A 25658-nucleotide genomic window follows, 5' to 3' on the forward strand; every position below is an offset into this window, starting at 1 on the left:
GCACGGTAGTTGGGAGGGTTAACTAAAGCCCCCCCTATTCCTTTTTGCAACCCCCCACCCCATCCTCCCGAACCAAAACCACCCCGTGTCCGGACCGGTCTGGAGGCCTTTAGAATGGCCTTCGAACCGGTCCGTGCACATGACTAGTAAAGTGGAGTGATAGGATCTCTAATCTATCTATCTAGCTGGATGCAGAGGGATGGTTTCTGCATCTCTGCACACATGGTGCAGGGAGAGAGGTGCGTGGGTGTTGCAAGGGAGAAGAAAAAGGGAAGAGCAAGTGGCAGGAGGGAATTCCCTGAGAGTAGCAATCTACATATCAAAGGGATAGTGTCAGAGCAGTAGAGAAGGGATGATCAATGTCTTGATCCCTCTAGCCCTCTGACTCACTAATCTGCTCCCCTCTGTCATTGAGATATGAGACAGTGCAGAGTCCTTCACTTCCAACAATAACAAAAACTTCTTTAAATACATCAGATGCAGGAAACCTGCCAGGGAGGCAGTTGGACCATTAGGCAATGAGGGAGTGAAAGGGATTATTAAGAAAGATATGGAGGTTGCAGAGAAGCTAAAAGAGTTATTTGCATCCATTTTCACAGCAGAAGATACTGAGCATATACCTATTCCTGAACCAGGCTTTTGGGGGATGGAGGCTAAAGAACTGAGTCAGATAGAAGTGACAAGGGATGATGTTCTAAACTGTCTGGAAAAACTGAAAATTAGCAAATTGCCAGGGCTGGATGGCATACATCCAAGAGTCCTCAAAGAACTCAAATGTGAAATTGCTAAAATATGTAACTAAAATATATAACTCCTTGCTAAAATATATGACTTATCCCTACAGTCAGGCTCTGTACAGGATGACTGGAAAGTAGCAAATGTAACACCAATTTTCAAAAAGGGATCCAGGGACGATCCCGGAAATTACACGCTGGTTAGCTTAATGTCCGTTCCAGGCAAATTGATGGAAAGCAACCTCAAGGATAAAATTGTAAAACACAGAGAACAGGTCCTCTTGGGAGAGAACCAGCATGGCTTTTGCAAAGGTAAATCTTGCCTCACCAACCTTTTGGACTTCTTTGAGAGTGTCAACAAGTGTGTGGGTCAAGGTGATCCAGTTGACATAGTATACCTGGACTTCCAAAATGCTTTTGACAAAGTTTCTCATCAAAGATTCCTGAGAAAACGTAGCAGTCATGGGATAAGGGGACAAGTACATGTGTGGATTGCGAACTAGTTGATGGACAGGAAACATAGGGTAGGGATAAATGGAGAGTTTTCACAATAGAGGGAAGTAAGAAGTGGGGTCCCCCAGGGATCTGTACTGGGACCGGTGCTTTTTAATTTATTTATAAATGATCTAGAAGTAGGGGTAAGCAGCGAGGTGGCCAGATTTGCAGATGATACCAAACTCTTCTGGGTAGTGAACTCCAAAACAGATTGTGAGGAGCTCCAAAAGGATCTCTGCAAACTGGGGGAGTGGGTGACAAAATGGCAAATGCGGTTCAGTGTTGGCAAGTGTAAAGTGATGCACATTGGGACGAAAAACCCCAACTTCAAGTATATGCTGATGGGATCCGAGCTGTCGGTGACTGACCAGGAGAGGGATCTTGGGGTTGTGGTGGACAGCTCGTTGAAAATGTCGACTCGATGTGTGGCAGCTGTGGAAAAGGTCAATTCCATGCTAGGGGTCATTAGGAAGGGGGTTGAAAATAAAACTGCTAATATTATAATGCCCTTATACAAAACTATGGTGTGGCCACTCCTGGAGTACTACATACAATTCTAGTCACCACATCTAGAAAAGGACATTGTAGAACTGGAAAAGGTGCAGAAGGCGGCAACCAAGATGATCAGGGGCCTAGAGCACTTTTCTTATGTGGCAAGACTACAACACCTGGGGCTTTTTAGTTTAGAAAAAAGACAACTGCAGGGAGATATGATAGAGGTCTCTAAAATCATGCATGGTATGGAGAAAGTGGATAGAGAGAAATTCTTCTCCCTCTCACATAACACTAGAACCAGGAGTTATCCCATGAAATTGATTGCCAGGAAATCTAGGACTAGCAAACGGGGGTACTTTTTTACACAACGCATAATCAGCTTGTGCAGTTCTCTGCCACAAAATGTGGTGACAGCCAACAAACTGGATGGCTTTAAGCGGGGTTTGGATAACTTCATGGACGAGAGCTCTATCAACGGCTACTAGTCATAGGGCTATAGGCTACCTCCAGCCTCAAAGGCAGGATTCCTCTGAGTACCAGTTGCAGGGGAGTGACAGCAAGAGAGAGGACATGCCCTCAACTCCTGCCTGTAGACTTCCAGGGGCATTTGTTAGGCCACTTAGTGAAACAGGATACTGGACTAGATGGGCCTTGGACCTGATCCAGCTGTGTGTTCTTCTGTTCTTCTGTTCATGACAGTGGGGAAATCACAGGATTCCCCACCCATGGAATAGCACTCTGTTCAGAGTGAAAGAACAGATCAAGCATGTGACCAGCAATATGTGTCGGTCCTGAGACCACTTAGGATAGGCCCATAGTTGTTATGGCTGCTATGAACTCCTGAGCCGCCCAGACAAATTGGTCCCAAAGTGAACACTGAAGTCCCCCAGCACCACAAGCCTGGGAGACTCCAACGCCAAGCCCAAAACCAAGTCCATCAGCTTAGTTAGGGACTCTGTTGGGCAGCGTGGCGATCAGTACACCAACAGAAATCCCAGTCTATCCCTGGTCCCCAAACCTAGGTGAACACATTCTATATTGTCAGACACTTCAACAGGGATTCTGGCAAGGGAAATATTGTTATTATAGAGTTCAGCCACTCCCACGTCCCCTCCCCTGCTTCTCAACAGAGTACCCTGGAAGGAGAAGCTGGGACCTGACTGGGCCACCAGTCCCCACTCCAACCAAGCCTCTGTAATACATACCAGATTGGCCCCTTCATCCAGAATCAGATCATGGACAATTTCAGGTTTCTTCTGGACCAACCTGGCATTACAAAGAAGCAAGACGAGACTCTGTGCATGGTTGGCATTGCTTTCCAAGGTCAAAGAGCTGGCAGGATAGCCCAAAGAAGAAACAGCAATTAAGTTTTTGATTTCCCTTCCCCTGCAACAGCCTGCTGACCTGTCAACATTACTTCTTCTATTCCTCACCACCACTGGAATAGCTGCCCCAGTGGATACACCGCCTGTCTCCCCATCTCCAGACAGACCCAGACACATTAAAACTCAACTCACCAAGGATTTCAAACAGAAGCTGATTTAAAATACCCATCCACCTTTAAACACTCATGATTGACCCTGAGCCAAACAGCCTGGCCTTCGCCCTCGTTATCCCCCAAAGGGGTCAACAAGTAGCGTTCCTATAAAGGTCCAGAGCTGGGCAGATGGCCCTAGGAACTGCTGAGTCACCCACCCCTGGCCCCAATCCTGTACACACTTCCCACAGATGTTACCCAGAGGCAGCAGACAGCAGTCTCACAGGAGAAGCAGAAGCAGGCAGGTAGTAGCTGAACGAGCCAACAGCACACTCCGTCTCCCACCCCGAGCAGCACTGAAGGGGAAGCAGATGGGCTTTTCCTCTCCTCTGCTGGGCTTCCACAACTTGCTCTACAGTTGCCATTTAAATGGGACTACTAAGAGTTGTCAGTTGCACCTAGAATTACAAACTGTACACAAATTGATGGTATATAATTTTATAGTATATGTTTTTTAAAAAATTAAATAGCACAAAATATAAAAGAAGAAAGTTACATTAGCAATTTCTCAACAAACCTATCCATGTGTGAACGCTCTAAAGCTCTTTTATAATAGGCTAATATTGACATCAACGCTATGTCCCATACTTTTACAAGTTATTCATTAACAGTCAGTGGCGGGTGGCGGGTGTTTTGTATTTCCCACAGAGTTGTGATGCATATTCATGCCAGTGCTATTAAGCTCATTATCAGCTCCAGGTCATCCAAAATGTAGAATATATCCAAAATGTAGAACCATGGTTTCCCTAGGAAGATTATAGCCAATTTATATCCTAAAATATTCTTCTTAAAATATATTTCACTACTGGATGCTCCCAAAACATATGTCTCAAGAACAGCTTCACTTTTTTCAGAAGATCATTGAGATCATTCACACAATCAAAAACTGTGTTCTACCCAGGTTTGGGAGCTGTGTGCATTCCCAATTTTCAGTTGTGTGGAAGCAAGGTAGGAGGAAAAGCTACTCAGGTTTTTCTCCAACCTTGGCTTCCACGCAATCGCTTCTACCCAGGTTTCCCTCTGACCTTGCTTCCACACAACCAAAAATTCCCAATTCCCATTCTGTTTTGCTATATGATGTGGCAGGAGGAAGGAGTTGATGTTATTCCTTAATTTGTTCCATTTGCAATGGGAACTTTATCAGATGTTCACTCCATGTTAAATCTTATATTGTCCCAACTTTTTGTAATGATTTTACAAATCTGAAAAAATTGTTCTCCTGCTGCCTCTATTCTGTCTGTTGTTCATAGGATAAACAAACCTCCTTTGGCAATCATTCTGATAAATCTTCCAAATTTACATCCTCCCATCTTGTAATATCTATAAACAGTTTGGGAGTCAAGAATTCTACATTATAACAAGCTGATGTTAAAGGAGATAATCTTGGATTGATTTTCCCTTTTATCTCATCTCCAACAAGTTTTTTTTAGTTTTGTGTACTAATATATTGTACTTCTTTTGCGTAGGGGAGTCATCACAATAAGCTCTTTGAATTTATCTTGTTTTCCTCTTGTTCAGCTTTTTCTTACTTTACCATCTTTCCTAAAGCAACCTGACACACTTGCTGGCTTCATTATTCTGTAGTACCAATCGATGTTTGGAAATATCTGCTCCTTTTTATTTGGTCGTATGTTTGAAGAACAATACTGTGTTGCTAATGCTAATGCTAATGACCTTTTTGCCTACACTGTCACAATTATATATCCATATTTTCTAAATTTCCTTGAATCCAAACTCCCAAATACCTTGGGTGGTGATTTACTCAGAATATTAGTGGAGTGTGTGTGTTTTTTTATAGTTCTTGTACCACTCAGGAGCAAGGTTGGAAGCATCCTGGATTTTTTATGGTTCATCTTGTATTCTATTGATATTTTGCTAAATTGTCCTAATCTCACAAATAAGGGTGGAATTTAGAAGTATAACTTTGACCCAGCTCTCAACAGATTAGGGAAATTGTGCATGAAAAATGGCTAGGGTCATAGATGGCCAAACTGTTCCAATTAATGCATCTCTCAGTCTACAATCAATGTAGTTCAGAGAGAGGGAGAGAGAGAATGTAAATTAGAAAGCCTTTAGAAATCCATTTTCCTTATCAATATACTGTAGAGTGCCTCTGTTTTGTATGTCTCTTCTTCTCATAAGAGCTACCGGTATTGGCTGGTATCCAGCTAATCCTCTGCTGACCCACCAGGATTTTCTGTTGTTAGTGGCGGGGGAGGGGGTGATTTTGAGCAATCCCCCCTTCCCCTTTCAGTCACCTATGCTGTCTGAAACTATCTCCCTAAGGGTCTCCCATAGTTTTCATGGGGCTGCAGAGGGAAGGGGTGAAAATTGCTCCTCCCCTCTTGCAGTAGAAAACCCTGGCACATCAGTGGAGGATGTTAGCCCTTAGAAACATTTACCACTTTTAAACTTCTCAAAATGATTTACATAGCAAAAGAAACCACAATCTACACACACACACACACACACACACACACACACACACACACACCCCACCAGCAGTCATTGGAGAGATGCTATGCTGGGCTGAATAGGGACAGTTGCTCTCCTCCTTATTAATGTCACCAGTTCTAAAAGGCGCTTCTTTGCCCTATTAGCAGGCATGATATACATAAGGCCACCAGTAGTTGAGGATGTATGCGGAACCAGTTTAAGCAGTTCAAACTGGACCACGGTCCACAAACCGGTTTGGTCAAACAGACTGGCTGGTCCAGTACATCCAAACAAACAAACCAGTTTGCCAGTCAGACCACTCTTAAATGGGAATCCAGTGAGATCCCCCTTTACAGGCTCTTGAACTGGTGAACCGGTCCATAGATGAACTGGATTTGGTCCAGTTTGATGGTGGACATGACCCTTTTTGCCATGTCCAGTCTGCGATTGAACTAATTAAACCGGCCTGGTTTGCTGCAGTCAGGTTTGATCGCGAACTGGTTCAGCACACCCTTACTATGCTCATTTTTCTTAGTAGAATATGGATCACTGAATACAATCAAAATATATTAATATTGATAAATATAATTTAATTGGTTAAATATATAACTGATTGTTCGACACCTTTTAACTGGTTCATTCTGTGTGGACTTCTAAATGTTTAGCTAATAATTATTTACTTGCCTGAGGCAGTATACAGTGGGTATTGAAAAGAATCACCCCCTTTGAGAGACCTTAAATTCTGGTTCCCTTACATCCTGAAATGAAAACACAAAGAAAATTCCCTTCACCAGCTGTACTCATCCAATGCAACCTATAACACCCAACTGAAAAACATCACAATTACAGTCCAGAAAAAGTGTCAGAAATAAAAAACAAGAATTACCGAGATTGAAAAAGGATCACCCCCCCAATGTCAATATTTTGTTGAACCACCTTTTGCTTTAATAACAGCCTTGAGTCTGTTGGGATACTTCTCTATCAACCTTGCACATCTAGACGGAGCAATATTTGCCCACTCCTCCATACAGAACTGTTCAAGTTTGGTCACATTGGATGGTAGGTGTTGGTGGACTGCTATCTTCAAATCTCCCCACAGATTTTCTATGGGATTTAGGTCTGGGCTCTGACTGGGCCACATGAGGACATTCACTTTTTTCTCCTTCAGCCACTGTGTGGTCAATTTTACTGTGTGCTTCGGATCGTTGTCATGTTGAAAGGTGAATCTTCTGCCCATCCTCAACTGTCTGGCAGAGGATAGCAGGTTTTCTTCCAGAATCTGACGGTATTTTGCCCCATCCATTTTTCCTTCTACCCTAACGAGAGCCCCAGTCCCTGAGGCAGAGAAACACCCCCACAACAGGGTGCTGCCACCTCCATCACTATCTTAACTTGGCACTGAAACACCAACAAGGAGGGAACCAATCTGATCTCCTGTGGAAAGGGGGTTCCACAGGATGGGTGCCACAACAGAGAAGGCTGTCTCCACGTGCCACAACTAAATGGACCTTGCATGGCAATAGGTCACTCAAGAAAATCTCCTCAGAAAATCTCAAAATGTAGGAAGACTCATATGAGAAAAGGTGGTCCTTTAAGTACCTTTGGCCACAAGCCAATGTAGAATTGGCCTGTAAGCTTGATGTGGGTGAGTAAAGAATGAGCTGACATCGTTGTAATAGCTTGGAGATAGCTTCCAGACAAGTATTCTTCCTTTCTTTTCTCTCCTTCAGCCACAGTCCATTTATTTTACATCGTTTAACCATATTTTATTACAAATGAAGGGTGTGTGTGTGTGTGTTTCTCTGTAGTACGTCAATTCCAGATAAAGACTACAGTGATGAATCTTCCCTTAACTGCTCCTTGATGAAACAATTATGCTCTGTAATCAACATCTGTTGAAAGCATTATTTCCCTCATGACTTCCTCCATGCTGTTTGAGAGGATTGCCCTGTTCCACTGATCAGTCTTGGTAGCCTTTTATGTCCAAGAACCTGCTAGCTTTGATCTCTCTTTTTCTTTTGGCAATGCTGCTTGCTGACTTCCTCATTAGTCTGTCCAATTAAATGTGATAATGGATATCTACCAGGTACTGTAGGGCTGGAATGTTCCCGCATATTCAAATAGAGAACAGCAGTCCAGCAGAGTTTTCGGAAGGTTGGAAGGCTCAGGAAAAAGAGAAATGTAGGAGGAAATTTGACATGTATGTTTTGGTGTTGCAAACACTGGGCACAATGGCCATGTGCTCTAAATGATTGGCTGGGCGCTCCAGATTCCTTGCCTACCTGTGCCCCTATCCCCACACCTCCAACCATAAACCCCATTTGGACAAAGCAGGAGACTGTGGCAAGGTGCAGGTTCTCCCTGCCATTGAGACTCAATCCTCACCAAGTTGTGTGCTTATAATTAAAAGGGGGAGGGATGGGGCAGATTACCTTCTGCCTGTATGAGGAGAAGGCAGGTGTGCTGGGGGCTGATACTTCTGGGATGAACAGCCTTTGGCCTTGTGCCCAGCAGCAACTCAGCTGCTGGACTCAGTTGAGGGGGAGGTGGTGTTGGCCCAGGAAAAGGAGATGAAAAACCCCACCCCACCCCATACAAAAGTAGTTAACCCCTCAAAGCTCTGCTTAAATATATTGTGTGGGAGGAAAGCTGGCACCAAAAAAGAGAGGTTGTGGACTATTATAAATAAAAATATAAAATATATCCTTCTCCAGCAAGAAGAGGTTGCAAAGAGGAGGAAAATGTGAAAATAAAGCAAATACTTTGGGCCAGGGGTCTGATCCTGATAGGATCTTAGCAACATCTCTGAATGTTTACAGCAGTAAATGCCTGAAATGTGGTGAATGTTAAGCATTCCAGACAAGTTTCTGAAAGTCTGAATATTTAGATATACATCAATAAGAACATAAAAACAGCCCTGCTGGATCGGGCCCAAGGCCCATCTAATCCAGCATCCTGTTTCACACAGTGGCCCACCAGATGCCACTGGAAGCCTAGAGCAGGAGTTGAGGGCATGCCCTCTCTCCTGCTGTTACTCCCCTGAATGAAAGCTGGCAGTTAACAAAGTTGGTTGTCAATATGGTTTATGCCCCCCAAATAGAAATGTTAAATGTCTGTATTAGATAATTATACTAGCATTAGCTAGCCTGGCACAGAACATCTGCATGCTAGTTCTCCCTGTGTTTTCTCCCCACCGCTGATCCAGCTCCTTGTGCCACTTTCCCCTGCCCCAGCCACCCCCTGCCATCCAGCATGGCAGCAGAGGTGATGAAACCTCCTTCTGGATGCCCACCGGCCAATTCGGCCTCCTGCCTAAAGCACCCCATGCCAGCTGGGAGGATGAGGGACGATGGGGCACTGGCAGCAGAGATGGTGGTGAAAGTTCCTTACATGGGCCCTCCTGCCTCCCAAATGGATAGGCCGAGCCCCTCTCCTGGTCTGGTGTGCGCCTCATCCTGGCTGCAAGCATGCTGCTGTTCCCTTCAGGACTCGGGCCACCTGAGTACAGGGGGCGTGGCAGCTGGCAGGGAACGCCAGCTGGCCAGAGCAAGGCACATGCTAGACCGGGTAAGGGATGCGTTTTACAAAGTTTTTTGTGTTTGACATCAGAAAGATTCTACCTTGTGGTTTGGGTAAGCTCTTCCCCATAGTGTCTAATTGGATTTCCCTTTTTAAAATGCCTGGAAATTCAGTGAACCAAAAACCTTACTGATGAGAATTTAAGAGGAGAGTTAAGCTGTTTTACATTTTCACTCATGCTCTAAAAATAATGAAAATTGCAACTTAAGGTTCCTGTCTTAACTTCCGCACCATATAAGCTATAAATACTTTGTACAGTCTGGTTTATGATAATGGCTTTAGAAATGAGGCTCCATGTACCCTCACTTTGCGTTGGCCTTTCAATTGGACATTGGGCTGGGGAGGGATGCATCCAGGCGGATATTTAACAGGTGCAGTGTCCTAACCACTTCCTTGAGATGGTCCTGATGAATTTCTGCTGGTGCATCTCTGATCCAGGCAAAATGTGGGTGCATGGAGCCTCCTTTCTAAAGCTATCATCATATACCAGATTGTACAAAGTCCTTACAGCTAATGTGGCCTGAAAGTTAAAATGGGCAGCTTAACTTGCGATTTCCATTCTTTTTTGAGAATGAGTGAAAATGTAAAGCATCTTAACTCTCATCTTAAACAGAAGGTTTTTGGATTACTAATAGAATTATAGAACTGGAGAGGGACCATCTGATCCAATCCCCTGCTCAGTTTATTTATTTTATTTATTTTTTACATTTATATTCTCCTCTTTCTCCAAGGAGCCCAGAGCGGTGTATGTAGTTAAGTTTCTTCTCACAACAACCCTGTGAAGTAGGTTAGGCTGAGAGAAAAGTGACTGCCCCAGAGTCACCCAGCAAGTTTCATGGCTGAATGGGAATTTCATGGCTGAATGGGAATTTCATGGCTGAATGTCTACCCACCCCCTCAGCATGATTCGTTCATTAATGACATTCTTCGGATGAAAAATATACTGTACTAACTTACAGTACTAACTGTACTATATACGGTGCTGAGCCTAATCTTTATTTGCCCCATGAAATGTCTTATGTATTACTTATCACACATAGTATATTTATCAAGTAAAAAAGTTTAAATGTTTCTGCCCCAGTACTGATTTGTGCAAAGCATCTAGATGGCAAAATGGGAGGCATGCACTGTCCTCCAATTCCCTCCATGACCCTTCAGTTGTGCACTGTACATGTTAGTATGGGGAAGGGAGGGCTCTGTTGAGCCCTGTGGGAGTCTTCAATGCACAAGCATGGTGTCTGCAGTCAGACTACATCAAGCCCTAAGTTTTCATTCTGATACCTTTAGCTATTGCTCATAGTGGGTTGGCAAATGCACAAAATATTGGGACATGGATAATTTTGTCCTGGACATAATGGAATGGGATGGGATTAAATGCCCGGTTATTAGTTTCAGTGATGACTGTGCATTCAATGTAACATAGTGTAAAGCTCCATCATAGACCAATTCATGTTGGCACAACTAACTCATATGTATGTATGCATTTATTTATTTATTTATTTATTTATTTATTTATTTATTTATTTATTTATTATTAAATTTATATACTGCCTTTCATTAAAACAACCCCAAGACGGCGTACACAGAATTTAAAAACAAAATTTTAAAAATGAGACTATTAAAATATTAAGCTAAAAATATAAAGCAAATCTGATTAAAAATTTAAAACACAAGCATAAAAACAGTAAAAAGTATATACCAAGGACCATATGCAAAGGGGTCATACCATGAAGTTTGTGGCACCAGTAGCAAATCTGGGTTTGGGAACGAGTGTAATATTGGTGGAGCTGTAGTTTGCTCTGACTTTCTGAGTGTACCTGTATGATGCATGTATTTCCAGACATGGGTGTTCATGTGCATACAATGGTTTTAGATACCTACATGTACAACGAAAACATCATATGTGAAACTTATTCACTTGTCCTTAATATTTGTACCATTGTATTTGCCTATGATGCCACCACAATACTAATATAATACCATGTTTTGTGGTATGGCTTTTATTATGCCCTGCTTAATTACTTGGCTCCAAAGGTGCCCTTGTGCAAATGATAAACACTTCCATTCATGTGAGGTCGGGTTCTGAATTTCTCAGATTTACCCCTACCCATTGCAGCCTATTCAACTGAAAGGGTTGGGAGATTCCAGAACAGCATGGGATGTGTTATGGGAGGTCTGCCGTGGGTAAGGGGAATCAGTCCCATCAGGGACTCTGTCTTGTACAAGTAAAGTGTGTATGCTTGAAAGCATTTAATTTGGCCACTCTTCCTGCTGAACATAATGGGATTTTCTTCTGAGTATTTCTTGTTGGAGCTAGGACCCTGGCAGCATCAGCTCTCAGTTGCAATATCTCATAGTGACCACTGGTGGGTTAGGGTCATGGATAAAAGTGTTGGACTCCTCCTCTCTTTTGTTCTTCCAGTGTTACTCTACATTTTGTCTCTCCAGAGATAGCTATTTGTTTGGGTCTCTCTCTCCAACCATGAGCTACAGCTGAAATTAAGCTGCAGGCCTTTTCACATTTGTTTGTAACCTTTTCTTTCAATAAATCCTTGTAGTTCTTCAGTACTAAAGAACTGTCTCAAGACCTCTTGTTTTGCTGCTTTCTCACCAAATTGGTTTTGCTTTGCTATTTGGGAACTGAACTGCCATTCTTCCCCTACAAAGGGTTATGGGCCCAGAAGCCAGTAAATAAAAGAGAAAAGCCTAGAGAGCTAAATAGAAAGCAAAACAAAGAAAAAAGCTTTGAAAATGGAGACAGCACAAGGATTCTAGATGATTGAAAAGTTGCAAGGTCCTGAGTATGAGCCCTGGTCTTTCAAGATGGAGATGCTCCTCAATAGTCATGGACTTGGCAGTGTTCTGCACACCCAGTTTCCTGCAGATTCAGGAAAGGAGCAGAAAGAATGGGCCAAAGCAGATGAAAAGGCATCAGGAATGATTTGCTTGGCAGTGAGTGCTCCAATCTTAGTGTATCTAAGAGACAAAGAAAATGCAAATGATATGTCGGAAACTCTGAATGGATTCTGTGAATGGATTCTGTGAAAAGAATTCTGTGGTTTCCAAAGTGCATCTAGTAACTGAGCAATAGGAGACTTAGAGAAGGAGAAAGTCTGTTCAAGCACATAGATGAATGTTGGAAATATCTAGGCAACTGCAAATGCAAGGGGTGGTCATGCCAGATGCAGTTTTGATATGATTGCTGTTGAATAGTTTGCCACATTATTTTGATAGTGTGACTAGTGCCTTGGAAGTCAAGGAGGATGGAGTCTTACAATTTGTAATTAACCATCTAGAGGACTTTGATTTGTGCAGAAGGGATGATAAGCAACCAAAGGAAAATGAAGAAAATGCCTTTAGAACCTTGCAAAGAAATAAGAAATGCTTATTTGTGGAAGCCCCAAACATGCAGAATAAGTGTCCCAAGAATAAAGAGTTTGCAGACAAAAGGCAAGCAAAACAAAGTTGCAAAGAAAGTGAGTCATCTGGGAACACAGAATACAGAATCAGGGACTAAACTAATAAGCAAAAGATATACCTTGCAAGAACAGTTAAAGTTTTGGAAGCTAAGTCTGAGAAATGCAGCAGTGGCATTTGTGTCGACTCAGGTGCTACAAGCAACCTGATTAGAGAAAGGGAGAGATTTATAAACCTAGATACAAGTTGTAAAATTCCTATACATTTGGCAGACGGAAAACTGTTATATGCAGAAGGGAAAGGATCTGCAAAGTTGCTCTGCAAACGAGAAAGGAGAACCATTGAATTAACAATTGAAGGAGCTTTGTATGTGCCTACTCTATAAACTTGTCTGATGTCTGTAAAATATGCTGCAGAAAGCATATTTTCATAAGAAAATATGCATATATACTAAGCATATATATACTAAGCAGAAAGCATATATACTAAGCCACTGTTTCATTACTCATAAACAGGAATTGCTTATGAAAGCTGTTTTACAAGAGAATGGATTGTTTGAAGCAGAATGTGTGACTGAAAAGGCCAAAACTGTGAAGGAATGCACAGACAAATGATGTCTGAATTTGTGGCACAGAAGGTTAGGCCTTAGAGATGCTAAAATGATATGTCAGGCTGAGAAGTTGGATTTTGTAAAGGGTCTAAAAATAGCCTCCTGCAGCACTGAATCAAAGTGTGCATGCTGTATGAGAGCAAAGGCAACACAGTCTGCTTTTCTTCCACACAAAGAGAAACACAGCATCCTTTGGATCTGATTCATTGTGAGGTTTGTGAACCTATGCAAGTTAATACATCAGGAAGGAATAAATATGTTCTTACTTTCATTGATGACTATTTTAGATACACCTATACATACTTGTTAAGTGAAAAGGGACTCATACTAGAAAGACTAAAAGAATAGGTTGCAAGAGTGAGCAACAGGTTTGGGAGAAAGCCACAGATTCTCCATACTGACAATGGTGACGGATACACTGGGAATGATGTCATAAGATCCCTAAAGAAGGAGGGCATTGAACACCAAAAGATGGTTCCTTATACTCCGGAGCAAAATGGAGTGGCAGAAAGAAAGAACCATTCTCCTATGTAAATGATGGGGTGTATACTTGTGGCTTAGCTACTAAATTTGGGGGAGAGGCAGTGATGACTGCTACTTACCTGCGAGATAGATTGCCAACAAAGGCCACAGGAACAATGCCACATGAGTTGTGGCAAGGCAACAAGCCCACTTTGAGTCATATGAAGAGTGTTTAGATCTAAAGCATACACCTATATACCAACAGCCAAAAGGACCAAACTCAACTGCAGATCTGAGGAAGGAATACTTATTGGCTATTCCATAGGATGTAAAGGCTATAGCATTTTAGATCTTGCCACAGAAACAATTTAAAATATGCCATGTAGCATACTTCAGGGAAAATTAAAAACCCACCAATAGTAAATTGCCAAACAGAGCCAAATGTTCAGTTAGAGAATGGCAATATGACCAAAAGGAAGGATCCACTGTAAGTTTTACACTTGGCAGTGATTCAGCAGAAGAGGATGCTGATGACAAACAAAGGGTGCGGCATTCAACACGACGAAATAAAGGAGTTCCGCCTAAGAACGCTCCCTACATTGCAAAGGGGGAAAGGTTTCAAAAACCAAGCATGTGGGAAGAAATTGATAACTTACCCGCAACTGAAGCATAAAACTGGAAGGAAACTGCGAAAGAAGAAATGGAATCATCGCACAAAAATAACACATGGACACTCACAGAGCTACCTGAGAGAAGAAAGACTGTGGGGTGCAAGTGGATTTTTAAAATTGTGCAAAATGCAGAAGGAGATGTTCAGCATTACAAAGTGAGACTAGTGGCAAAGGGATTCTTGCAAATATATGGGGAAGATTATGATGAGACATTCGCTCCCACTGTAAAACATACCTCAGTAAGGACACTCCTCAGCATTACAGCAGCAAAGAAAATGCAAGGGGATTACATAGATGCGAAAACAGCATTTCTTCATGGAGACATCAGATAAGATATTTAAATGGAGCAGCCTCCAGGATTTGTGGAACCTGGTAAAGCAAAACCTATGTGTAAGCTGCAGAACAGTATTTATGGACTAAAGCAGGCTTCAAGAGCCTGGAATGTCAAATTAAACTAGTCAATGAGGGATTTACCCAAAGAAAGTGTTATGTACCCCAACCTTAGACTTAAAGGTACCAACTCAAAAGTATGTGGAACTGAGGCCTGTGTCTGATTTCATTTTTTTTATATTAAGAAATGAATTAATGCTTGTGCTCAGGGTGAACTGACAGCCCATATCTCAACTGACCTGTGAGGGAAGAGGCGATCCAGCATTGTATTGTGAAATGGATACTCAAGAAGACACAAAAGCTAGGCCTGAGCTGATCATATGCTAAAATGCAACTCACTACCAGATAATGTCTGTGGAAGAGGCCAGAGGCTGATCTCCTCTTTCCTGTTGCAAGAAGTTTATGTTAATCTTTGTCAGTGATGGCTCTGCTATGCCCAAAGGGGATTATTCAGCTGCTGTCTATAGAAATTCCACCCTAAGAAAACACCTATAGACTTTAATTCATACCTTACTAACACTTTAACACCTCTTTGGGATCAGACTGCCAAATCGGGGAAGATGCAATTTGTAGCTCTGAGATGCAGATTTGCTTTGGGCAATGTTCCCCCCCTTCCTAAGCGCACAGTTTACAGAAGATGAGATTCAGATCTCTCTGGACTGGACAATAGCCTGAATAATTAAAAGACATTGTCCAGAAGGTAGCAGCAAGTTGTCACCTTTTGGGACCCAGGAAAAGATGAGTTTTGAATAGATCAAAGGAAAATACACTATAAAGAATGAGGCTACTGGACAGAGAGTTAGCAGTCTTGTGCCTACGGGCAATATTGTGCCTACATGCAAGACCTGCTCACACGCCATCCCAGAGTTTGCTGCTAAGCCGCAGGGCAACAAGCAGGAACTCTGTCCATGGACAGGAGCTGTCTGTGACTTCTACTGCACAGTGAGAAGTCAAGACTTCCCCAGCCATGGTGCTCTGACTCTCAGCCGTGATCTGAGCAACTGCAAAAACTCCTGTCTCCAGCCAAGAACCTCGCTCCTTCAGCTGAAGAGATCCACCGCTCTCAAGTCTCTGGTCCTGGTAATATGCTGCTCCTTACAAGCCTTGGGCCCCTCCATCTTTTCCCCTCCGTCTCCTTCCCTCCCCTTTCCCTCAACTAATTCCTGATCTCCCCCTCAAACCATGCCAGCCCTCAGCTTTCCTTACACCCCCCCTTTTCCCATCTATATCTGAATTGTATTAGGCTCTAGGAAGATTTAATACACACACACATGTTAGTTAGGAACACTTTGAATATTGGTGCTGGCTAGGATGTTCTGTTTAAATGCTGTTAGTAATATATTGATAGAGTGTCCTGCTTTCTGCTCAGTTTGATTGATGTTGTTATTCTTTTATACTCAATAAAGCCAATTGAATCTTTGAGGGTTGGTTTGATCTCCTTTCTTCCATGCGCCCAGATCCTACATGGTCACCATATAAAAGAACTTGGTGACTTGGTGACACTATGAGCCAGGCCTAATTTTGTATGCTAGCTAATGAGCATATTTAGTATATAAATCAGGCCTGGACCATAACAAAAGCCTGACCCTTGCCTGTACTTGAGACTAAAAGACAACAGATGGACCTATATACTTACTTCTGTTGATGATCTGATAATTTGTTATGAAAAAGAGGACAGTCTTGAAATAATAAAGCACCTGAATAGTGAGACAGAAGTAAAAGAACTTGGGCCTATTCTACACTATTTTGGGATATACATAGAGAGAGAAAAGGATGGGAGCTATTTGCTTAACCAAAACCAGAAAAAAATGATTTACTAGAGTATTTGGGACTTACAGAGGCTAAAGAAACAAGTACACTTATGGAAACAGGTTACCTAAAACAGAAAGAGGAAAGTGAACTTCTGCCAGACAACAGTCAGTACAGGACAACGATTGGAAAACCTTTATATGTAGCTATGATAACAAGACCGGATATAACTGCATCTATGGGAATCTTGAGTAGGAAAGTAAGCACACCAGCAAAGATGACTGGACTGCGGTAAAGAGACTAGGTAGGTACCTAAAAGGGACAATCCATCTAAAATTAAAGTTGCCTGCTTGTAGTGGACCCGAATTAGTAAATTGTATGGATGTAGACTGGGCTGAGGATCAAACAGACTGGAAGTCAACCAATGGCTATGTATTCTTTTATGGTGGTGGAGCAGTCGGCATAGCTGCAAGCAATCAATAGTTGCTCTCTCATCTACTGAGGGAGAATATGTAACTGCCACTAAAGCATGTCAAGAGGTGGCATGGCTGCACAAGCTAATGTCGGATTTCAACACAGACGAACTAAAACCCGCTGAGATTTTGAGGATAATCAAAGCTGCATAAAAATCTCACAAATGGAGAAAATTAAATTTAGAACAAAACACACTGAAACCAATATCATTATGTGCAGGATGCACAAGAAAAGGGATTTGTAAAATCTAGGTACCGTTCAAATGAACAAATGGTAGCATATGTGCTAACTATGCTGTTGCCCAGAGATTGTTTCAAAAACTTGAGAGAGGAGTTGGCACTTATAGACAGCAGCACAAGCCGATAAGAAGGAGTGTTGGAGCTAGGACCCTGATAGCATCAGCTCTCAGCTGCAATGTCTCATAGTGACCACTGCAGGGCAGTCTTCGGGTCATGGATAAAAGTGCTGGACTCCTCCCCTCTTTGTTCTTCCATGTTAGTCTCCATTTTGTCTCTCCAGAGTTGGCTGTTTGTTTTGGTCTCTGTCTTCAGCCATAAGCTACAGTTGAAATTAGTGCACCTTAGGGATGTGCAGACAGGTTCAGGGGTTCGAGGTTTGTGGTTTTGGTTCAGGGGTTTTGGTTCGTGGTTTTGGTTTGGGGGTTTGATGGTTTGACCCCCAGACCAAACACCATCCGGCTCGATAGCTCCCAAAACCAGAACCATCCCGATGGTTCGGTGGGATTAACGAACTATATAGGGGTGTGTGTGTATACCTTTTAAAATGTTTAAATGATTGTTGAGGCATTGGGGGTGGTGTGTGTGCAGAGGTTCCCTATCCCCCCGCCAGCCTTCAAAATGCACCCCTCGGGCCTTTTGCGTGGTAGCCATTTTTGTTTTTTTTTAAAATGGCTGCTAAAACAAAAATGGTTACCGCGCATGCGCAAATGGCCTTTATGAGGCCATGGGTCATGCCAGGCCTCACAGAGGCCTTTTGCACATGTGCAGTGGCCACCATTTTGGCTGCCGTGTCATTTTTAGCAAGGCCCGAACGGGCCGAAAAACGGGCCTAAAAGGCCCAAGGGGTGCGTTTTGAAGGCCGGTGGGGGGAGGGGGAACCACCACTCACTCACTCCCGCCGCCTCTACGATCATTGTTAAGGTAATAATTTTTTTTTAAAAAGAGTATTTAAAGTTCGTGAACCTCCCCTGGACCGGACCAGACCAGGGGGGTGGGGTTCGAGGGGTGCTGGACCAAACTGGCCTGGTCTGGCCTCGACGAACCAGGCCAGATGGTTCCGTGCACATCCCTAGTGCACCTCTTAGTACTTCTGAGTAAACGTGCAAAGGATTGAGCTGTTACACTTTTCCAGTTATTCTAAACTAGTAATTTTTCTGGCTTTTAAACACCATTGAGTCCTCTCCACATTTGTTTGTCTTTGAGGAATCTGGGCACGTCTACCATGGAACCTCTCTGTGTTGCAGAGAGTTCTGGGAAGTGTTCTGCTGCACACTTGGTCCATGCAGGGTGCTGGTAAGGCCTGGTGAGCCTCCCCACTCTTCACTGTGAATCCTGGTGTGCACCCAATCTCCCCTGAGGCCACACATTCTTAAGCAGCAGAGGAACCTGATGCCCTTCTTTTGTCACGGATGAACCACTGAGAAGTTTCCAAGCCACTTCCTTGGGACAGTGTGAAAGCCTCTGCATGTTTTTCTCTTGAGGCTAAACAAAAGTAAAGAAAAAAGTCCCATTGAATAATTCCCTGTTAAGAGATAAAAATGAGCATTGGTGCAAAAAGCAGTTTTTTTCCTAAGAGCTCTCATTTATTCTTATATTCCCCTCGGGCAGTCTATATAAAAAGAACGACAGTGCTACGTGTATTGCAGAGGTGTATAAAACAGAGCTCCCTCACACAAATTCTGAGCACAGATTCATAGAATATTCATAGTAGAGATGTGTTGGCTGAGGAATGCAAACAATTCGAAGCAGCTCTACAGAATATTTCAAGTGAAAAATGACGCTTTTATAAATGTAATATTTTAAATATGCAGCTGTTTCCACAACTTGTTTCTAGACAAAAAAAGACTGAGTGGATGTTTCCTATTTTCTTTCTTTTCCACTTCCCCTGTTGCAGGTAATTAGCAATAGCACTTACATTTATATACCGCTCTATAGCTGGAAGCTCTCTAACCGGTTTACAATGATTTAGCATATTGCCCCCAACATTCTGGGTACTCATTTTACCGACCTTGGAAGGATGGAAGGCTGTCAACCTTGAGCCCCTGGTCAGGATCGAACTTGTAACCTTCTGGTTACAGGGCGGCAGTTTTACCACTGTGACACCAGGGGCTCTGTTGTGTAATTAGTGCCTAATGAAATGAAAACAGAAGTGAACTATTGTTGCACCACCTTATAATAGTCTATTATTGGGGGCAGTCATTGGGTAGACCACAGATCCAAAGAACATGGCGCTTCATGAGGTTTCAGAAGTTGGTCATCCTGGATTAAGGATTGTGGCCCTAACCTGGAAAACAGTCTTATCTGATCTCCACTGTCCCTGTCATTTAAAAAAAAAAATAAATTGCACTAAACTACAAATAGTTTGATTCAGAGAAAAAATAATACAGTTTTTTAAAATGATGCTTATATTTATATATGCAGGGTAGGGGTGATGCTGGTGATGGTGATGGTGAATCTACAAAAGAACGTCCTTGTTCGTGGGGGTTCCGTACTCTGTTACTACCGCAAATATGGAAACCGCAAACAGAAACATAGGGCCAATGCAAATACAAAGGCCTCCTCACCCAAAAGGGTAAAATGGCGCTTTAAATGTGGGGGAAATGGCCTACTGTGCTTCATGGTGCCCCAGCAGTCCAGCAGTGCCCCCAAATAGTAGAAAATTGTGGGTTTCCCCCCGATCTAATAAAGGTAATTTTGAGGCTCCTGATCTCAAAATGGTGGCTAGAAAATGATCTCTGAGTAGGGATGTGCAAACGAGTTCGAATTTGAACTGGTTTGGTTCGATGGTGCCTACTACCCACCCCACTTTTGTGCCCCTAGGTGCTCCACAATAGGGGGGTAATGGTCTGGTTCGTGTCCCATTATACCCTATGAATTTCAAAAATTCATTAAAAATAGTAAGAGTGCCTGATTGCTTCAGTGTTTGGGTGGTAGTTGGCATTCATGGGTGCTCCACAATAGGGCTGGTTCAAGTCCCATTATACACTATGAGAAAATAGAAATTTCAAAAATTTGCAAAAAATTGTACAAGTGTCCTGATTGCTTTGGGGGTTAGGTGGTAGGCACCCATGGGTGCCAACTACCACCCCACCCACTCTGGGAGGTTCAAACCAATTTGAAACAGTTAAAAATGGTTCAAAATTGAACCAAATGGGCGGGTTCAAGCAAAACCAAAACTGAACCTCTCCCTCCCAGTTTGAACCTGGTTTGAATTCAAACTGAACCAGGCAAACCGGTTTTGTGCACAACCCTATTTCCAAGGTCATTTCCAGCCATCCCCAACCCATGGATACACAAGTTTAACCCTTTTTTAGCCTCTCCCCCACCCACATATACCAAGCTCGGGTGTCAATTATCCAACTGCAGATACGCAAAACTGCACATACTGAGTCTGTGATTAATGAGGTTCTTCTGTATTATGTTTTATATGCAATTTCCCAGCCATGTTCAAACATATATGCTTAATTATTGTGAATACTTAATGTACAGTGTGTCCAACTGGCCACCATGGATTGAAGTTGAGTGGCAGAATACATTTTTAGCCCTTGGACTATCATCTGGAGAATTGTCTACCTAATAATGCATAAACTGGGCATCCTTCCTTTAATTGTTTTTTGTTGTTGTTGTTGTTGTTCTTTGCATTCTATAGGCCCTTTTCACATCTGAGTTCAAGAAGAATTGCTGGCTGAGGGAGATGTGACTGCTGCAAAGGAAGACATGGCCAATATGAAGGGTGGCATTCTGGTGGCAACACTGGTCACAGGTCTGGGGATGTTATGCTTGGGCACAATGACAATGGAGGACCCACAGTGTCAACGGGCTGAGCACCCAATAATTTCAAGTGAAGGTAAGCAGTGGAGAAGGGGCCATTCCAGATACCTTCCAAGAAAGAAGAGCAAAATGAGACATTTCAATTTAAGGCCATTTAAATTGTGCCCGTTTGCCCTTTCTTATAGATATCTGCATGTTTTAAGAAAATCTTGAAGTCTCTGCTCATAGAATGACTAGAAGCTTCTGCTCATAAGTGACCTATATTTTCACTCCTTTGAATTGGTGGGCCAGGGGAATGGGACAATGACCATTGTTTGCCACCACAGCAATTTTTGTTGGAACTATTGTACCGGGGACAGTTCTTATCTATTGAGGCAGCATTGTTTAAAATATGCTATGTTGTGCAGCACAAAAATAGAAACATGATTCACTTCATCTGTTGGACTGAAGGATTCACTTTTGCATAGTCTTAAAGTCAGCCATTGTAGAACCTTGGTGCAAATTTAGGTGTCTGTATCAAGATATTAACATATGAAGCTGCCTTACTGTGATTCAGTCCATTGGTCCGTATAGCCCATTATTGTGTATTTTGACAGGAGTTTGCATTTTAAAGTTTCAACAAAGAAGCCTTTCCCTGCCATGCTACCAGGAAATCTGTGACCCTTTAACTGGAACTAGGGAACTTCTGCATGCAAACCATATAATCTCCACTGACAATAGCCACTCACTTAATTGTGTAACAAGATTACAATTGCCTCTCACAGCTGCATGTTCCAAAGTATTCATGCAAATTTTAGTGAGGCTCCTGGAGTATTTGTCCCCAAGGATTTTGTGCACAGAGCAGATGTGATGGACCGGAGGGTTACCCTATGCTTTCCTGGGATCTACCCTCAATAGAGAAAGTGCTCTGATCCCTGTTTAGGAGCGCGCTGCTCCTTTGAGGTAGGCTGCCACCTATTAAAGACTGATCTAAAGCCACTGACCAAGCGCAGACATGGCTTCAGCAACCTTAGAACTGTCCAATTTGGGACTTAACTGGCACTGTACAGCCAGAGTCAACAGAACCCAGCTCTAGACAACAATATATAACCCTAGAAACAAAGCATTCATTAACTCAAATGATGCTATGAAGCATATGGGGAAGGGTTTTGCATGTAATACTCCAGAACCTTTTAAAACCAGACTCAAGTCACTTATAATTATATGGAATTTATTAAGAAAATAAGAGTTGCACATGGAATAAGGACTTGGGGAAAATGGGAGTAAAAAAAGACACTCAGGAATTCAAAAGAAAATACAAAAACTAACTAAAATTAACTAGTTAACTAAAGTTGTAATAGGGCTCTTGCTGCATCCAGAGCAGGGAAACGTCTCTCTCGCTTGCAGGAGGGAGGAATTTCCCTGATCTTTCTGCTTAGGTGAAAATAGCCGCAGTAATAGGTTTCCACACTAGGGATGTGCATGAACTGAATTTTTTGTTTTGATTTGTACCCAAATCAAAACATCCTTGATTTGTTTTGGGTCCAAATCTAAACCGCCCCCCCCACGCAACCAATCACCCCAGATTTGATTTGTACCTGAATTTTCCAAATCTGAATTGAACTGGATTTTTAAAAAGGGTCCTAGGGCCAAAGGGGTGGGGCGGGGGTAGTTCCCAATGGGTGGAAGCTACCACTCAAATTTCAAAGAAATTTGGCAAAGGGATGATTTTTAAAGAATTTTTGAAGTTTATGCGTCTTTAAGATTTTTCCCATAGGGAATAATGGGGATTCCAGCAACCTTATAGCTCGATGTGGGTGGCCCAAGGGTGGCCCAGGGTGGGTTGTGGTGGGTGGTAGTGCCCAATGGGTGCAAGGAAGCTACCACTCAGATTTCAAAGGAATTGGGCAAAGGGCTGATTTTTAAAGAATTTTTGAATTTGGCATGTCTTTGGGGCAGATTTGAGGCAGAAAGGGGGTCAGGGGGGCAGAAGAGTGGGTCAGGTGGTAGTGCCCCAATGGGTGCCTGCTACCATCAAAATTTCAAAGGAATTGGGCAAAAGGCTGATTTTGAATTTGTGAAGTTTGTGTGTCTTTTAGCTTTCCCCCCATAAGTAATAATGGGGGTTTCAGCAGCCCCATAACTGCTCTTGGGGGGCACCGGGGTGGCCCAGAGCAAGTGATGGTGTAGTGCACAAAGGGTGCCAACCACCCCCATACCCACAAGCCCATGAGGCACTAGGTTTTGTTGTTTCTGAGGTGTTCTGAGTGTAGATTCTCTGGTGGCAAATGAGAGTGGATTCATTTTCAGTGACAAACCATGAATCCACTCTCATTTGCTGCCAGAGAATCTACAACAAATCTTTTGGATCCAAAATTTGGGCGATTTGTTTTGTGCACAAATCTTTCGGGACTTGTAATCAGGCAATTTGTTTTGTTCACAAATCGCCCCAAACAGCCTGATTCAGGTACAGATCGTTCTGTACCTGAAATGTTTCGCACATCCCTCTTCCACACCACAGCAGGCAGCAAAGGTAATTGGGAGCATCCAACAGAACACAAATCCAAGAGCCCAGTTATTGTTCACTCTTATTTCTCCCAGCCTAACCCTGACACATACTCCAGTTTACATTCCCTTGGCTGCTGCCTTTCCCCATCATCACTTCAGACTCTTATGTTTTAAATTGTTAAAACATGGACAGTTGTCTAGATTTTTTGCAACTTTCAGCAGCAAGAGGTTCCAGAGAGCTAAGTGACTGCTGCTCTGGTGGCGGCAGCTGCTCTCCCCCCACACACTGCCGCCTTTCCCCATTGCCGCTTGACCGCCTCCACCCTCCTCGTCCACAGCACAGCAGATCTTCAGAAGGAAGGAATCGTCTCCTTCCATTTGCTGCTAGCTGCTGCTGAGCCCGAGCAGTGCCTCCCCCTCTCCCCACCTGCTGCTCAGGCTCTTCTGAAGGAAGGAATCATGAGAGCCAGTGTGGTGTAGTGGTTAGAGTGCTGGACTAGGACTGGGGGGACCCGAGTTCAAATCCCCATTCAGCCATGATACTTGCTGGGTGACTCTGGGCCAGTCACTTCTCTCTCAGCCTAACCTACTTCACAGGGTTGTTGTGAGGAGAAAGTAGTACACCGCTCTGGGCTCTTGGAGGAAGAGCGGGATATAAAAATGTAAAATAATAATAATAAAATAATAATAATAATCTCCCTCAGAGAGTTCCGTTCACTGCAATTGGACTCTTGGAGGGAGATTATTCCCTCCTTCAGAAGAGCTCCTTCTGAAGAGCTGCTTCTCGGCATCAGTGAGCAACAAACGGCGGGAGATGATTCCCTCTTTCAGCAGAGCTGCTGCAGGCAGGGAGGGCGGAGGGGGTGAGGCTGCGATTGGGAAAGGTGGCATGGGCGGGCGGGGTGGTGGTGGTGGTGGGGAAGCAGCAGCTGCAGTCACACCCAAAGAGTGGCAATATGGGGAAGCTTCATGGAGGATTTGGGGGATGTGAGCATGCGCACAGCCGCACACCTTAGAGGGAATGGTGTCCTGGACCCCTGAGGGGAGTGGGTGCTGGCTGAGTGACAGCTTGCTCTTTGCTCTTCATCTCTGAAGAAGAGAGAGCAGGGAGGACCCATCTTCACTTTTTGTCCTAGGGCCCACACTACCCTTGCTGTTGGTGGTGTTCTTTTATTTCAGCCATAGGCCAAACAGCCCCTTGCTACACCTCTGTTTCCAAGGCTTCTTTCCTGTGCATCCACAGCCAGTTTAAGCATAATCAGTGTATATGTCATGTTAGGACTTTTGCCCCAGTAAACTGAGCAACACTTTGCATTTCTTACGCTGAATCTTATCTGTCATTTGTCTGCCCAGTCATACAGTTTGGAGAAATGGGAAAATATGCAATGACACTAAAAACAGAAGAATAAAGTCCGTGGTGTGGGAGGCTATGGTTGGGAGATGCAATCCGTTGTAAGGCCTGACCCTTAATACTTGTTCTGGTTTCTACATGATTCTGATCAAATGTATGGCTGCTGGTCTCCAGTCTTCAAGGCTTTGGGGTGTGTGTGTGTGTGTGGTTTTTTTGGTATGTGTGTGTTTTGCTGCTAATGGCCCTGCTTTTCTCTACAGGGAATGTCATAATTGTCAGTGTTGTTTCAGGATACCAGCAGTGAACATATTGGCAATTTTAGCAGCTGCAGAAGTTAGTAATGGTGTCAAAGAAGGGAGGAGGGATGTACTGTACTATAATGTATGAAGGAGGGAGTTAACAGGTAGATATACTGTTCAAAGCAAACAGTGACTGCTTAGCGGGAAGATAGAAAACCAGCAACACCAGCAGAATTAGTAAATAAACGACATTCCAATTTCTCTGCTTTTTTTTTTTTTTTTGAGTAACTGGTATATACCTTAGGGATTTAAATTATCACAATCTGATGCAAGTAACCACTGAACAGCTGGGTCCTCTTGGTTACTGCAATAGTAATGATGCTCAGTCTAAAATTGATTCATGTACTTGGTAATTATAGCTGCTAAAGTCAGCTTTGTACAATCTAGAGGAGAACATAGAGCTCAAGCAAGAGTAACAAAAGGAGTAAGTTCATAAATATGGGCTCTGTGAAAAAGCTGCAG

The 25658-nt window shown here is 43.1% G+C and overlaps 1 protein-coding gene across 3 annotated transcripts in view; it reads left to right on the forward strand.

The window, feature by feature from the left end:
• SEMA5A (semaphorin 5A) overlaps nucleotides 1-25658 on the forward strand; it is a 249848-nt gene that overhangs the window by 84573 nt on the left and 139617 nt on the right. For all 3 annotated transcript variants that reach the window (XM_053247465.1, XM_053247467.1, XM_053247466.1), the window contains exon 2: nucleotides 20938-21135. In XM_053247465.1, the coding sequence (XP_053103440.1) occupies nucleotides 21006-21135 (130 nt within the window). In that variant the 5' untranslated portion in view covers nucleotides 20938-21005. The remainder of the gene's footprint in view (nucleotides 1-20937; nucleotides 21136-25658) is intronic.

Source organism: Hemicordylus capensis, chromosome 4 (assembly GCF_027244095.1).
Source record: "Hemicordylus capensis ecotype Gifberg chromosome 4, rHemCap1.1.pri, whole genome shotgun sequence".
Lineage (NCBI taxonomy): Eukaryota > Metazoa > Chordata > Lepidosauria > Squamata > Cordylidae > Hemicordylus > Hemicordylus capensis.